The 16,889-nt window shown below is 36.4% G+C and overlaps 1 protein-coding gene across 2 annotated transcripts in view; it reads right to left on the bottom strand.

Moving 5' to 3' along the window:
* SCN9A (sodium voltage-gated channel alpha subunit 9) overlaps positions 1-16,889 on the bottom strand; it is a 69,763-nt gene that overhangs the window by 36,670 nt on the left and 16,204 nt on the right. The window contains exons 11-16 of one of the 2 annotated variants that reach the window (XM_014445751.2): positions 15,819-16,190; positions 13,110-13,239; positions 11,664-11,902; positions 9,449-9,622; positions 8,272-8,628; positions 6,708-7,184 (exon numbers count right to left, since the gene is read on the bottom strand). In XM_014445751.2, coding sequence (XP_014301237.1) covers positions 6,708-7,184; positions 8,272-8,628; positions 9,449-9,622; positions 11,664-11,902; positions 13,110-13,239; positions 15,819-16,190 — 1,749 coding nt within the window. The remainder of the gene's footprint in view (positions 1-6,707; positions 7,185-8,271; positions 8,629-9,448; positions 9,623-11,663; positions 11,903-13,109; positions 13,240-15,818; positions 16,191-16,889) is intronic. The other variant, XM_023745317.1, reaches the window with a different exon arrangement.

The raw sequence follows: 16,889 nt of genomic DNA, 5'->3' as shown, positions 1-16,889 counted from the left end.
TGAAAGTGGCTAAAGTATACATTTTTCCTTGGTTTCCTTGGTGCTTTCTTCTTTTGTGTCCACTTATCAAGCGTTGAGCTGGTCACTTGACCTCTTGCCTCCTATAGTCCCTGTAGTGCAGTGGAGGCTGTGTGCATTGCCCAGATCTTTCTTTCGGGCAAGCCAATCACTCCTCTGGTGCCAGGGATGTTGGCAGTTACAGGCTCACGGCTGAGTTCCTCACTGGGAATGATCATACAGAAGGGAGCTGCCTCATCCAAGTTTACACCACTTTCCCTAGAACAGGGGAGGGGAGTCTGCACCCAGAACCTCCTTGCTTCAGGAGGATGAGGCCCAGAAATCAGGATTTCAAAAAGATTCCCAGGTGATTCTAATGTGCAGCCAAGGTTGAGAACCACTGTTCTAGTGTCTAGTAGGTATACGTAACAAGCAGGTGCTCGGTAAATGTGAGCTGAAAAGGGAGTAGTGATGATGTACAGACATTGTACTTAGATGTACTCCTTTATAATTTCCTCTCTCACAGTGATCAAGTGAAGGAAGGGCTTATATGGACCTTGCTTCCTTTTAGAAAATGAAGTTTTGCATTAATATGTTTGCAGTGTTTTGAGTGACACTCTTGATTATACGAAACTTTGATTATATAAAATTTGGAAGCTTTCATTGACTTCCTTTCTCAGCTAGCTCCTTCACAACTTCCATACAATATTTCAAAACATTAAAGAATTATCAAGTAAAGTATCTGCATTTGTCTTGAGAAGGAATGAATGGGGATCTTTCTGTGAGGAAATTTTTACACAGGATGTTTTCCTGTCTGCTGAGCACACAAGATGAGCAAATTCACTTAAGCCGGGCTTGAGAAGTGATTGCATTTGTCAAAAGAGCAGTAAGGACGAGTTGGGGTGTATGAGTCACAGCGAGTAAAGGAGCTCTGAGAGCTGCAAGAGTCTACTTTATGCACTTTAACATCATGTGAGGCTGTTATATGTTGGAGAAATAAGCTGGACAGAAATCTAAAAATCTAAAGATTTTAGAGAGAAATCTTTTCTCTCTAAAATTTACATATACTTCTAAAATCAATGTTACAACTCGGTAAAATGGCTCTTTTGTTTTCATCTTTAAAGCAGAGAAGGAAGCAATCTATAATAGCTACAAACAAAGGGAATGTCTCTCTGACCCTCTAAGAATGAGCTCTCCATTTTAAAAAATTAATTTTTAATTTAGTTTTTTAGAGCTTTCAGTTTGAGGCATGGTACAATAAAAAACAAAAAACAAAAACAAAAAAACAACAAAAACAACAACACACACTTCTTAAGAACTTAGTTAAGCCAGATGCCAATTACATTCAATTACTGCAGCTGGGTGAAAGACTTTTTTTCTAAGCAACTATTAGCAAAATGCCTGGAGCATGGTAGATCTCAATAAATATTTAATGAATGAATGGGTGCATTTCATGCTTCATTTAAGGCTCATACTGATGAAGGGATTCACTGCCAATGGTAAAAATCAGTGCACTGTGTTGCTAACATTTGCTGGTGCTGAGAGGACTGCACGGGCCTCTGGAGGGGCTGATTCTTAGAGGGGCTGTGGTTCTGGGTCTGTGTTCTAGGAAGCAGAGGCAGAAATCTTACTCTCATGGGTTCAAGGGGATGACAGTGTATCTATCTCAATTCTGAGACAAACTTCATCTTCAGAAAAATGCGAATGTTCTATTGACAATACTTTCCTCACAACTGTTTAAGATATTTTACTTGGCACTTTATTTGAACTCATACTTGGGGGCATTTTCTGGTAAGGTGTTTTATTATAAAACTAGTGGCCCAGTGCATGAATTTGTGCACATTGAAAGGAAAATAGTTAGAAGAAATATTTTAATATCGCTATTCACACTTTCTCTATAATCGAAGTGTCAACCAAATTCATGATCAACAATGACAGATCAAAACACATATGTGCTATTGGCGCCAGCAAGAGCTTTATATGTATTGTGCATGTGCAAGTCAACTTAGCCTTTTATAGATATAGAATAAACTTTCTTAATTAGACCTGCTTTCTGATTTAGCTAAACTTTTTCTAGCCCAGTGAAGCACCCTAACTTCTCTTTCAGGTAACTGTCAACAACACAGCAATAAATATGAACACGAAGCAGATTATTATTGTAGAGCACACAGGGAGAACAAAGGGTAAAATATTTAACTGCAGCAGTGTTTGACTATATTCTGCACAGTGAGAAAACCTGAAGTCATTTTCAAGGTCCACCATTTCTTACTTCTTTTCAGTTGGGTCAAGTTTCTAAGCTTTCTAAATCTCCGTTTTCCAGCTAATGAAAAGAAAATAGGATTCCACCAAGTCTCCTATCTACCTACTCCAGGACTTCTGTGAGGATCAACTCAGATGAGGCAGGGGAAAACATTTCACAGCCATTTGGTTAAAGTGTAAATGTTTCCACCTGGCTATAAAGCAAGTTGTGTTCCTGGGCTGAAGAAACTGCAAGGAGGCTAGTCGCTAGGGAGAGGAAGCCGGATGTTGCTATGTCACATCATTACCTGGCACCCACAGCAACCATTTCTAGGTTGGGCTAGGCTGTGGGCCAAATTTTGCGCTATGGGTCTGGGCAGCGTTGGCTGTGATTTGGTGGGCTGTCACTCCGGAGTGGTGGCAGGGTTTGTGTCCCACTTGGGGGAAGCCCAGTGCTGCTTTGTGGGTGCCAGGTCCGCAGTGCCGTTTTTCTGTAAATGGCCAGTGTGCATCAGGGAAGCTCCTGCATTGAGCATCTGCCCCCTGGTGGTCAGTGTGCATCATAACAACCAGTCAGAAGGTGGGAGGGACACTTAGCATATTAGCCTTTCATATATATAGCTATTTTACCTCATTCTGGAGTGTACATTTAACTGTCTGTCGGGACAAGGGAACCTGCCTATCTGAGAGCTGATACTAGAAGAGGATGGAAAATTCTTCATACAATACATTGGGAAAATAGGGTACTTGGTCATAAAAGACAGGGTTTTGTTTGTTTTGTTTTGTTTTTTAATGTGGAGGGGGAAAGAGAGAAAGTTACCAAAGGTCAAAAATGTTCTTTCCCCCTGTTCAAAATGTTCAAAATGCAGATTCTTTTAAAAAATATGTTTTTATTGATTTCAGAGAAAGGAAGGGAGAAGGAGACAGATAGAAACATCAATGATGAGAGAGAATCATTGACTGGCTGCTCCTGCATGACCCCTACCAACCATGGAGCTAGAAATCGGGGCATGTGCCCTAATAGGGAATCCAACCATGACCTCCTGGTTCATGGGGTGTCACTCAGCCACTGAATCATACCGTCTCGGCTAAAATGCAGATTCTTTTTTTAAAAATATATTTTTATTAATTTCAGAGAGGAAGGAAGAGGAAGAGAGAGATAAAAACATCAATGATTAGAGAGAATCATTGATTGGCTGCCTCCTGCACATCCCCTACTGGAGATCGAGCCACAACCTGGGCATGTGCCCTTAACTGGAATTGAACCTCGGACTCTTCAGTCCTCAGGCTGACGCTCTATCCACTGAGCCAAAATGGCAAGGGCAAAAAATGCAGATTCTTAAGCAGTCACTGAATAAAGATAATGATATCTCAAAAGCCTGGATCAAAAGAAGCCAGGGGTGAATTTAGGTTCATTTCCTGTGGCAATTCAATCCAGCACAGCGGCCACTGGGAACACTGCCGATAAGGATAAGGTGCTGAGGTGGCATCCCAACTTACGGCGGGGAGAATTTAAAGGATGTGGCTGATAATGGCGGAAATGAAATGGAGTTAAGCACTGCTAAGAAAGTCACTTAAAATAGAGTTGGGTAGTCACTGAGGAAGTGGGGCCTATGCATATCTCATGTGTCAGTTCTTAGAACTGCTATTGAGTTGCTAAACTCAGCTCAAGGCCAAGCCATAACCGCCTGGAAAAGCAACTGCTGCCTGGACTTAACTTCCTCTTGGTAGTTTCTGCCAACCTCATTTGCATATCGGAACTAACCAATCCCGATTAACCTGGCCAGCAATCCTTCATTTAGATGGGGGACCTAAATGGAAGCTGCACTTATTTTTTTTCTTTAAGAACCCCGCCTTTCTTTGTTCTCTTCTGAGTGCAATTTGTATGGCTACCTGAATCTGTGCCTACAGGATTGCATTCCTTTTTGCTCAAATTAATGCTTATTGTAAACTTCTTCTTTAGTTAACATGTCCCAGGACAGGCATTTGTAACAAGCTCCCTGTGTGTCTTTACACACTAAAATTGTGAACCACAGATCTATATCATGCTACCTCTCTTAAATTTAATTAGTAGCAAATAGCTCCTTATAGTGTGTACATGCCTATTCAATTTCATACCTATAATAATTATTAATTGGGCACTTACTCTCCAACAGTACCTTCATAATTATTAACATACATTCCTTAATCTTCATTACAATTTTAATTTGTATATGAAGAAACAAAAAAAGGGAGAGGTTTGAAATTCTCAAGATCATAGAGTTAGTAAATATCAAAGCTAGGACTTAGGGCAAGTATTCTAACCATACCTCAAGGTAGTGCTTAAGACTTAAATAACCTACTTATATAGAATTAGGCATTAATTTTTGCTGGGTAATCAAGATTTGTTTCTTGGGCAAGGCTCATCAAGAAAATGGCAATCACTATTTCCAAGATATCTCAGACATGAAAATATAAAAAAGTTATACAGAGGGAATAAGCAGTTAAAACATCTGGCAACTCAGGTGGGAGTTGAAGATTAGGGGAATTAGAGCAGAGGAGTTAACAAGGAAGGGTAAGAGAAACACTTTAGATAAAGGAAATCAGCATTGTTTAGTGGTTCAAATTGAGAAAGGAAACCAAAACCAAGTGGTACATAGAAACATTTAAATCTCAAGCAATTGGAGAGACACTCTAGACATAGGGTTTCACAGTTGATGACCACTTAATATTATATCTAAGCTATTTCCTATAAATCTTGAACTTTCATTATTCCTCAAGTCCAGCGTATAGTCAAGTAGGTTTGAATGTACACAAGATGACACACTTTGAGAAATGTCATAGAAAATGTTTCATCAAGACCAAACTTCAAAGTCAATCATTTTAAATGAACTTCTTTTAGATGATAATGAATTCAATAATAAACACAAAAATCCACACCTTTTGAACTTTGGAGATATCACTTCTCCTATGGAAGGTTTTAAAAATAAAATATTGGGGGATGAGGACACATATGTAATACCTTAATCAATAAAGAAATTTAAAAAATTAAAAAATTTAAAAAAAGAAAAAGAAAATATTTTATTTCTTACTTTGACACCCTGGAAATAATTTATTTGACTACTTAGAAACATATATTCCTAATTTATTTAATTATCTATTCACTCAATAAGTATCAAGCATTTACTATGCACCTAGTACTGGTCATATGGCCACACACACACACACACACACACACACGTATCTTTATTGCAAAATCCACTATAAATTTATGGAGGTCAAGTTTAATATAGGGTTAAGCAGATAGAAGGCACTTGGTAAATAGCTGTTAAATAATTTCAAATGTGATATAAAGAAAGGAAAAATATTAAAATGATATTTTAAAAGTTTAAACAGATGCCATTAAATGTCATAAAATCACTTATGATTATATTTCATATTAATAAAAGTAGCTCAATAATATTTTGAATATATGCAACCAGATGTAGGGAAGGATGATGCAAAAAGTTTTAACTAGAGATTCCTGTTCTCAATAAGTTTATAGTAGTCTTTGATGCATGCAATCATTTCTCAAAAAAATTAAAATACAAGAGTAAATAATAAAAAGAGAAAGAAGCATAATATTGTGTGGGGTTCAAAATGAGGAGAGATCACAGCTTCTTGGGGAGAAATCAGAAATATGTAATTCTGAATACTTTCTAAGTATTTTATATGCATTAATTCATTTAACCCTCATCATCCCTACAATGTAAGGACTAATACTTTTACTGATGGAGAAGCTGAAGGCTATGTCTTTAAAGATGTGTGCAGGAGACTGGGGACTAAGGATACTTCACCGGAGTGACATGATTAGGACTGAACCTCAGTAAAACTAACCAAATCATTAGACTAGGAAAAATGGGAGGCAGAGACACCAGTAGGAACTCTACTTGGAATGGTTTTGGCAAGAAATAGTGAGTTCAAAGGCAAAGGTGATGGAGAGGAGCAGTGATTCAAGGGACACTGTGGAACAGGGGTCCTCAAACTTTTTAAACAGGGGGCCAGTTCACTGTCCCTCAGACCGTTGGAGGGCCGGACTATAGTTTTAAAAAAAACTACGAACAAATTCCTATGCACATTGCACATATCTTATTTTGAAGTAAAAAAACAAAACGGGAACAAATGCAATATTTGTATTTGTATGTGGCCCGCGGGCCGTAGTTTGAGGACCCCTGCTGTGGAAGAAAACTCTATGACTTTATAACTGATAGTGAACTAGGTTTGAAGGAAGGTAAGATTTAAACATACCTGGTACTTTCAAATCAATAATTATGAACCACTAAGCAAAACCTTACCAGATACACCTTCAGGAAGCTGCTTTGTAAACTCGCACACACAAAAACTACCCTTCAGTATGAAATATGAGGAAGAATTTATAACACAAAAATCTGAAATTTTGATTCATTTAACACGAATTAATAATATGAAACATAATGTGTATAAAACAATCTTACCCCTTTGCTGTATTCACTATCTGAATCACTGCTAAGTTCCTCAGTGTTCATAATTTCCAAATCAGATTCTCCAGTTGCAATCGGCACAGTCACTGTGAGGCTGGGATTATCAATAAATGAATGAAAATCACTTTCTCCCATCAAGTATTTGTCCATGTTCCTTCCAATACCACTTATTTTATCTTTTTCCTTGTGGAAATCGTGATCTTTGTTCATTTCAGCAAGTGTACGGTTAGAGATATCGTTTTCCTTCTTGCTATTTAGATCTCCTGCTTGTCGTGTGTCTTTGGAAATCTTTGGCCTTTTGGAAAATGTCATTAGAATAAACTCACGTAAGCTCTGTTTCATGTAATTTATTCCCTTCTTAATCCTGGCCACTGCTATCTGGAGGTTGTTGACATCAGTTTCCTCGTCACTTGCTGTAAGATTGTCTGAACTAAATGAGCTCAATAATAAAGCCAGAAATAGGTTGAGGACCTATATCAGGGTGGGGGTGGAAAAAGCGGGAGACAGGAAAAAAAGAATATTAAGTACACTTTTCTGAAATAAAGGTAAAAATCCATCCCAGCAATGAAGAACCCTGCACTTCTCCACTCATAGACAAGAACATGAGAGAGGGGGAGATGAGAGGTGAGACTCCTCAATAATCTCTCCTTAGACCAGCTCCTGTGAACTCTGGGAGCTCAGCCATACTCTTGAAGGACTAGACTAGCCTAAGGCGCAAAGAGCACTCCCTTTATCAATATCGTTTTCACTCTGAAGTTCATTCCTGCAGCAGGAAGCCCTTGGTCAAATTTCCTTTTATGGACCTAATAAGCCCCGTTAATGTTTTTCTGTAATTAATATAAGTTACCAGTGAGAAACAAGTAGAACAAGAAAACTGTGACTACTGACTATTGTGCCGAAGTAACTTAGGCCAACTCACTTTTCCCAGAAGATAAATGTTACTTGTTGCAACAAATGGAACATGCCATACTTGCAGACCTCCTGTAATAAAATATTCTGTCCAAGAATTGTGCCAGCTTGCAACTTAATGAAGCTTTTAAAGCAGAGAAAAAGGTTTGCCCATTGAACCCAATTCAAATGAGATAATGGCATTAGGATCTGGGTGGCTTCAATGCCAATCATTTTGGCCCTAGGAGATGATCTAAAAGAGGTCGGTACAATTATCCCTGAAGAAAAATCCTGTTTGTGTGCAAAACCATTTCTGTTGTTCTTCCCTGAGGTAGGGTCTAGGTGAACTCAACATTGTAAAAAATAAGGATTCTCACAGAGGGCTGAAAATGTGTATATTATATTGGTTAGTAATCAACTTTGTAAATTATGCTTCTGTCATCTTTCATTAGCAAAATCTTGTAACCAAAAATAAGTATGATTAGCTGGCAGGAAAATTAAGACAATATTTTATTGTCTTTCCTGTTATTCCTATATTGAAATAATCAACATTCTATTACAATTAATAGTTTTAGTTCTACTTAATTCTAAATTATAAAATAACTTGTCATATCCTCATATAACAATTTTCTATGGAGAATTTTAAATGTGTGAACTTCTGAGTACATACCACTAGGTTTCCAATGACCATGACCATCATGTAAACAATAAGGCACATGGCTTGACCAGCGACCTCCATGCAGTCCCACATGGTCTCTATCCACTCTCCACACAGCACGCGGAACACAATCAGGAAGGAGTGGAAGAAGTCATTCATGTGCCAACGTGGGAGTGTACAGTCTTCATTGATTTTGCAGACACATTCTTTATAGTTTTTACCAAAGAGCTGCATGCCGACCACAGCAAAAATGAAGACAATGATGGCCAACACCAAGGTGAGGTTTCCCAGGGCCCCCACTGAATTACCAATGATCTTTATCAGCATGTTCAGTGTTGGCCAAGATTTTGCCAATTTGAAAACTCGGAGCTAAAAGCAAACATAAAGCATAATATTAATTATTATGCCAAGTTTTAATGTTTCCAAGCTTGAATTTTATTCCAGATATTAAGTTCTAAAATATTGTCATTACCTAGCAAAAAATTAATTATTTGTATTTTTAATTTTCATCTATTTACAGTATTTCTGTTATTTTGTTATACTTGCTCCAATATAATGACCATATGCTTTTAAGGAAGTGTGTAATTTTAGTTCAAGATTGCTATGGATGTCTCTTTACATGGTTTCAGATATAGAGTTAATAATTTATTAATCTTTAATTCTATTTTCTGATACTTTTCATAAAATTTTAATGCAGACATAGGGATAAAGTCTAAACTGTTAGAGAAAAAAGCTTTAAAAAGTCTTTACTTTATTTTTTGTATTCTTGTTATTAGACAACAATTGTTTGGGGAACAATTACTTAATTTTTAATTATAAAATCCACAAAGTATTGAATATATTATAATGGCTGAAATTCTTTAAACCAGAAGCTTTTTACCAGGAAATAAATACTGTCCTACAGGATAAAGATATATTTTCTATTATACTAGTATAATATAACTGAAAATATTTTTTATTATATTAGTATATACAACTGAATATATCTTCAAGATCCTAAAATTAAATATCCATGTGGCTTTGAGCTCCTAAAGTGCATTAGTTACTGAATGAATTTTATTTTATTAGATATCAGGACTTAATCTTTTCTTTTGAGTCAAACTTCCAAAGTTTTTAAATAATATTAATCCAGAAACAAAGAAACATCTTTTTAAATATAGAATATAAGGTAAGGTTGGTCTATATTTACCAGTCTGAATGATCGAAGAACTGACAAGCCATCCACATCTGATAGAAAAAGCTCTACTAAACTTAAAGTCACAATAATGCTGTCAAAAATATTCCATCCTACTTGGAAATACTCATATGGATCCATAGCGATTAGTTTTAAAACCATTTCAGCTGCAAAAATCCCAGTAAAGACCTAAGTGAAAAAATATAATGTTTTTATGGTATTATTAGAAGGTATGGAATCAACATAATGATGATACTTTCTTTAGCATTTACTGTGCTTTGTCAGTGTGCTACTTTACAAATGTATGTTATTATCTCATTTAATCCTATTAATGAGGTATGATTCCTCCAGTTCTAATGCAAGCATTGAAGGGGTAAAAAGTGCTAACTCTCCTGTCAGCTCTCATTATCCTTAGATAGCACTTTAGAAAAGCATGTTAAAATTCCAGATAAATAAAACTTTCTACAACTAACAGGCACTCCTTGCAAAAAATTTATATGGTCAACAAGTTATTCTGGAAGAAAATAAAAAGAAAACATGGATACTGAGATTTTGAACCAGTCTTTTTTGCTGGTCTGACTACTCTTAGAGTAATAAAAAATATGTTGACTCACTCTTTAAAGATTTATTGATAGAAGAGGAAAAAGTGTTTAATTGACACAGTGGCAGCTAAAGCAAGACTTTCAAAGCTTTGACACAAAAGTGCATCACAAAACATCATTAATTCATGACACTGGTATCAAAGGACTCACTTAAAAAGGCAATAGTGAAAGACTTGTTCATGCATCATTCATAAACAAGGCATAATTTGACTCAAAGAAACTGACCAAAGAAATTTCAAAGGGAAATGGTTAGGTCTATAACTACATGAGTCAATCCCAAAATAATGCAGCATCAAGAAGAAAGTCAGGGGCACTCAGACTTGGGACTGTGCTAATAGATAAGAAACATAGTAAATGCTTTTTGTGTTCACAGTGGTGCAGTCAACTCAATAAGAAGGTATTGATTTTCATGATGTGAACCTCCAACAATTAGAAACTAGGTAATCCTGTCTTTTTCTAAAGGGTAATTAAAGGGAAGAAGAATGCTAACTCAGAGAGCAAATGGGGTACAAACATTCTGACTACAAAAATCTGTAAGCAATTTGGAAGAGAAGACTGAAACACTCGTTGGCTTTAAAGATCAACGGGTTTAGAACCAAGGCAAAAGCGAAATTCCCTGATACAGATATTCACAAAGGCATCCAGAATGATTCATATTAATGAAGAATCATAAATTGGGACCCTTTGGCCGTGAAATAGGGTCAATCTGCTTCATGCAGATTGTCAGGAAGTAGTTTTTTTTGTTGTTGTTTGTTTGTTTGCAATAAGGCGTTAATTAAGCTAGAGTAAAACCAACACTGCACATTTAAAAGATCATTTAGCATTGATTTTCCCAATCGGATCCTATACCTTCCTGAAACCTACAGGTCACCCTCTCGCTTGTCTCCTGTGTCCAGTTCAACCATTTTGGTTCCGCGTATTCTTGCACCTAAGGCTTGTTTCTGCTGATTGATTTAAAACATAATGATGATAATGATGATGATAGTAACCACAGGTTTAATTTGCTGATACTTACTGTATGCCAGGCTAATAAATTAAGTAGAAAGTTTAATCCTAACCCAACAATGTGATAAATGAAGTATTATCATCATTACATTATAAATGAAGAAATAGTATTATTTTATAAATGAGGTGTTATATTCTACAAATGAGAAAATAAAAGATTATAGAGATTAACATATTTGTACAAGGTCATGTAACCAATAAGAGGCAAAATCAGCATTCAATCCAATATTTTGGGATTCTAAAGGCCCAGACACTTCACCTATTATATCAAAACAAAGCATCCATAGTTTTTTCTGAAAATATGTGGGGTATGTACTTTCAAGGAAGTTGTAATGTTATTATGAAATGGGTAAGAAAGTATCAAATTTTCAAAGTATTAATTCCAAGACACATACTGACAGAAAAAACAACCCACTAACAACTCCAAAAATGGTGACTCTTTATGAAAATAGTGTTATTTTTAGACCGCAACACTACTGCAAAATTATTTAAAAATAATATCTCTCACCAGAAACTTGACTCTGTGCAATGCTTCATATTGTGAATTCTGAATTTGCATAATTACCTAGCTGTGTATCCTTCTAACTTAGAGAATAAAAAAGAAATGATTTCAAGCGACTCACCAAATTTCCCACAGTGAGCACATTTTTGAATTCTTCAGTCATTGGGTGATGCTCCATCGCCATGAACAACGTGTTTAAAACTATGCAAATGGTAATAGTAAGATCTACAAATGGATCCATTACAATAACATACATAAGCTTTTTAAATTTTATCCAGAATGGAGAGCAATTCCAGATCAGGAATGTGTATGCAAATCTGTACCACCAAGGTGGACATTTTTGTCTGGACTCTTCAAGTTCTGGGAGGAACAAAACAAGAGAGCATGAAGTCAATCATTTGTATGTTTTATTCCTAAATAAATCAGCAGTACTCTTCCACACTGAAACAAGTCTTCTGGTGTAGACTTTGAAAATTTAACAGTACTGATTCCATGAAATCATAATATTATTACATAAAATGTAACATTACATAGCGATGTAATAATGTAATATTATTTTAGAAAAATGTAATAACCCCATCAGATGTTCATTTACTAGACCAAGCCTAAGTGAGGGGAAGGCAGTGAATTTAGTGACTGAAAACCGATACAGCATCTCTCAGAGAAACATGTATCTAATATGTGATGATAAACAAGGCAACCAATGTTTTTTTAAGGGAAAATATATATTTTCCACCGATATACCTACTTCCCCCTGTATCCTTAATCCCACGAAAACAATAGGATGATTATACTGTCTCCAGGAAAAGCTCCTGCTAGTTCACAGGTGAAAACAATCCCAGAACAAGGAGACTGGAAATAATTTATGGAGTGACTCATATAATTGATATTTCATACCATTTAGTCCACTGGCTTCTCACCTTAAATTTAGGAGGTGGGTGGAAGCTTTGTCAGTGAGGTTGTAACCTTTGGAAAAGGTAGGATCTGGAGCATATTTTGGGGCGAGAAAATGGGAGCCAGCACATTATAAAAATTGTCACCCTTTGACTCCCTTCGAATGCATATGAGGGTTTAACCACTATTATTGACATTATATTCTCTAACCTGCTTTTTCTAGAGCCTTTTCACCCTAATTTTAAGAGATCTCATGGCACATGTTAACATTTTACAATTTTATAGAATATGCTCAGAGGCAGAATTTATCTACATTTTGAAGTATGTATCATTTTTTTTTAGAGGGATGATAAACCAGAGAGAGTAGGTCAAGTTTCTAAGATTACATAATGGGAGAACCACACAGCTCTAGGTTAACCTAGATTCTTCATTAATTACCATTAAGCTATTTATCTTTGAAAGCTTGTATCATTCAATGCCTGTCTTTAATCACAAATAATTGTTTCCATTTTAAGCACATAAAAATGATCCCATTAGTGACCATTGGTTATTTTTCCATTGCTTATAACCACTTTAAATTCTTTGAATTCTTCCTAAGAACTTCATGTATTGACCAGGATGTATTTGAATTTCATTTGAAAATCTGTATACTAAAGAGAATATTATTACCTACCTTCCACAGTGTTTGTCAGTATGCTTGCTCTACTCATAGCTCTTTGTCTGAGATGGGGATCATTCATCATCTCTTCAGAAAGGAGATAAGAACTGGAACGTCGTTTTTTGTGTATTTGGTTGGTTGTACCCTAAAATATGATTAATTAAAGTTTAAAATATAGAATTCTAATAAATTATAGGCATGAAATAAAATCTTGCTTACGTAGCTGTAATGAATGATTAAAAGTAGACACAAGATTGCTCTGCTAAATCCTGGCTCTGCTACTTACTGGCTGCATCACAGGAGAATGATTTGACCTTTCTCTGTCTCAGTTTCATCATTAGTAAAATGGGGATAATCATAGTACTTGCCTTACATTCTTGCTTGAGGAATAAAGAAATTAACTTAGAAAATTAAAAAATTAAATAAGCTGCTTTTATTGTTATATTACTATTACCATCTCTATCTCTCTGGTCTCCAATGAAGTCAGGTAGTTTTACCATGTAAGAAGAGTCTTACATGAAAACAGCCCAAAACAAGTGTTCTTGGGGGGGGGGGAATGTAAAGGGGTAGAATCTCAGTATTCTCTGATAAATCTCTTTAACTATTCTTTGTTGAGGTAACAGCATTAATGGAAGCGACTGTGATGATTGTTTCTTATTGCCAAGGAAGAGCTCATCTGAGTATATGATGATAAATTACTCAGTGTGAGGAGGACAATTAAGACTGATGGGAACTGTAGCAAAATAGAGAATGTAAGCTCCATCTAAAAGTGGTGACCACTGTTTAGTTCAAAGGATTGCTGCCATGCAGGAATATGAGCTCAGTTTTACCAGGTATACTCATCTTTATGTGAAATACCTTATTTCTCAATTTCGGCAACTAATTCAAAGTTAAAACACTATGCCAGTTCAGAGCAGGATAACAATACAAACACACATGCTCACACACATACATATATACAAACAGCTATACAACTCTCCATTTATCATCACTCAATTCCTCTATCAATCTATCTGCTTGTGTGTTATGTATATATGTGTATATACACACACACACACCCCATTTACAAACATCTATGTATAGTTCTAGTATTGTTAATTTGTAGAGTTGTTTAGATACATATATATGTATATCAAAATATAGACACACAGGCATAAATATGCCCATGTGTGTATGTATGTATGTATAAGTATATGCATGTTCACAGACATATACATATTTACAGGTGGCTTTTCATAGAGATCTCTCCATCACCATGTTTTCTCTGATAGTCTCCACCTTCTGACTTTCCAGAAGCAGAGACTTCCTTTTCCCCAAGTCAGGACAAGAATTTGTTTCATCAACAATTGAAATGAACAATTTCAATTGTTTAATCAACAATTCAAATGAAATGAAAACATTTCATTTAAAAACATGAAAAGATCTCTGAAACAGATCAAATCTTTTACAGATAATATACATCAAAAAGCAAAACTCAACAAGACTCTGCTTCCACAGAAATTGAACATGCCCATTTGATAAGGAAAACTGCCCTGACAGAGGGCCTGAAGCTGTGTCATGCAGCACAGAGGTCACATGTGACCTAAAAGCACATGCATTCATTCAAACTGAAATGTGTGTGGCCATGGCTTTGATGGAACTAGATTCTCACTTGCAATGCTACCTTGTCTGCAAATAGGAATACATGAATAAGTAACATGAGTTCAAAGTTTGTTAGGTTAGTCAAAGACCTTGCTGATATAAGTAAGGCAGTGAGTGGCATAGAGAGGTAACCTGGAAACTTCAGAAACTAGAGAGAGCTCACTTTCAAACCTAATCAGACCCTTTAACTACTCAGTGATTCCTAAATTCCAGAAATTTTTGCTTGGTTTTCTTTTTATGTGTGTGTTTGTATTAATGTGTGTTCTGATGTCATATTTTTATTCTTCTGATCAAGGAGTTGTTTTTTTAATTGAAAACAGTAAATTTCATTTATGTGTGGGAAAAAAGCATAGCTGTTCTAAATCATTTCTATGTTACACACACGGTGGTGGTTTAGAGCACAAGCTCTGAAACAGAGGGTCTCTGTTTGAACTTCTCGACTACCATTTATTAGCTTCATTTCTCTGTGCCTCAGTTCCCCTTTGTCAAACAGGGACAACACCATCACCTCATAGGGCTGTTGTGAATACTAAGCACATGCTTGCTATTCTTATTACTATTATTAACAACTCAAATAAGATCCCCTGCATTAAGGTATAATACATATTAAGTAGTAACTTGAAAAAGATAGCAGAAGGTAGCAAATAATCCAAATTTCCTTACAAAAATGAGACTTATCAACTAATATGATCAGCATTATCATTGCATTTTCTATGCTGACATATATCGTTTATAAATTGTTTTATAGAGGGATGATTTATAATCTTCAAGTGTAATAGTAATAGGTAAGCACCTTTTTCAAAAATGGGGGTTTTATAGTCAGTCAATCATTATGCACCTGAAACTAATGTTAATAAATATCAATTTTACCTCAACTTTTAAAAATGGGGTTTTAAATATCTTTGAGTTATATGCCCATAGCACATAGTAAAAGGATTAAGTTAATGAGTGAAAGGTGTGTTTCTACAAAGTATTGCAAAATGCAGAGCCATTCACAGGACAGAGAAGGCCCCTCCAGCAGAAAAGACTGACTGATGCAAGACCAGGGCCGAGCCATGCCTGAGCTATTTAAAACGTCCTTACGCTGTCATCAGAAGTTGCCTTATCTATTATCACCTCTGGCAGAAGCTGTCCATTGGGGAGCATGAGGGCTGAGGGTCCATCAACCAGGGAGACCACACCGTTGCAGTCCACCGCACTGTTCATCTTCCCGTTCACCGGCAGCATTGGGGGGGACCTACTGGCTTGACTGATGCTGCTGCTGCGCCGCTCCCGAGGCGGGTGGGGCACGAACAAGGAGTCCCTTCTGCTCTCATTGCCTTCGAAAATGCTGTGCTCATCATCGGCAAATTCATTCTCAGATGGAATATCTTTTCCTCGACCCCTGATACTAAAAAGACTTGTTCTGCTGCTGCGCCTTTGAAAAAACAAGGAGCCATGGTAGCTCAGCGGTGACTGCAGAAAAAAGAAAAGAAGACATGTATCTACGGAAGCACCTAAAACAGAAGTGCATTTCACATAATTACCATCGAGACCACTGACCTGAGGGCCAGTGGCTCGACCTTGTTGGAAAAGAGACATATTTCAAAACAAAGCGATTAAGCAAGAAGACAACTTCTTCCAACCAAGGGACAGAAAGGCTGGAAGAATCCATCCTTTCAGAACCAGGAAAATTACCTGCTGCTGCACAGCTCTCTCCTATTCTGGCCTGGAGTGGCCTGGAGTGACCTGGGGCAGACAATCTCTTTTCTCTAAGCCATTCATTTTGTTCTAAAGGACAGATTACTTCAAAAAATAATTTGATATTGATACCTGCTATTTAGATTGTCATCTATCACTCCTAAAGCTCTTAAGTATTAAACTCTCCTGATTTATTTATAAGCTGTATGCTTCTTTGCATTGCATTGCTTGGAACTCTACCTTACATATTGACAGCTCAGTTAAGGCATTTTAAGAAAAACCTTTTAATACTAGTAAGTTCACAAAATCCTAAAATATTAGATCTTGGAAAAGAAGTTGCCCGATACCAAAGAGGGAAAAGTCACATTTATATGACTCGTGTCCAGGATAAACATTCAGTTTTATGTGTCTGTAAACCAAACTGAATGCATATTCTTTGGAAGTATCTAATTCAATAAACGTCAGTTTTTACTA

Source organism: Myotis lucifugus, unplaced genomic scaffold (assembly GCF_000147115.1).
Source record: "Myotis lucifugus unplaced genomic scaffold, Myoluc2.0 scaffold_5, whole genome shotgun sequence".
Classification (NCBI taxonomy): domain Eukaryota; kingdom Metazoa; phylum Chordata; class Mammalia; order Chiroptera; family Vespertilionidae; genus Myotis; species Myotis lucifugus.
This window is presented reverse-complemented; position numbering and strand designations above follow the sequence as displayed.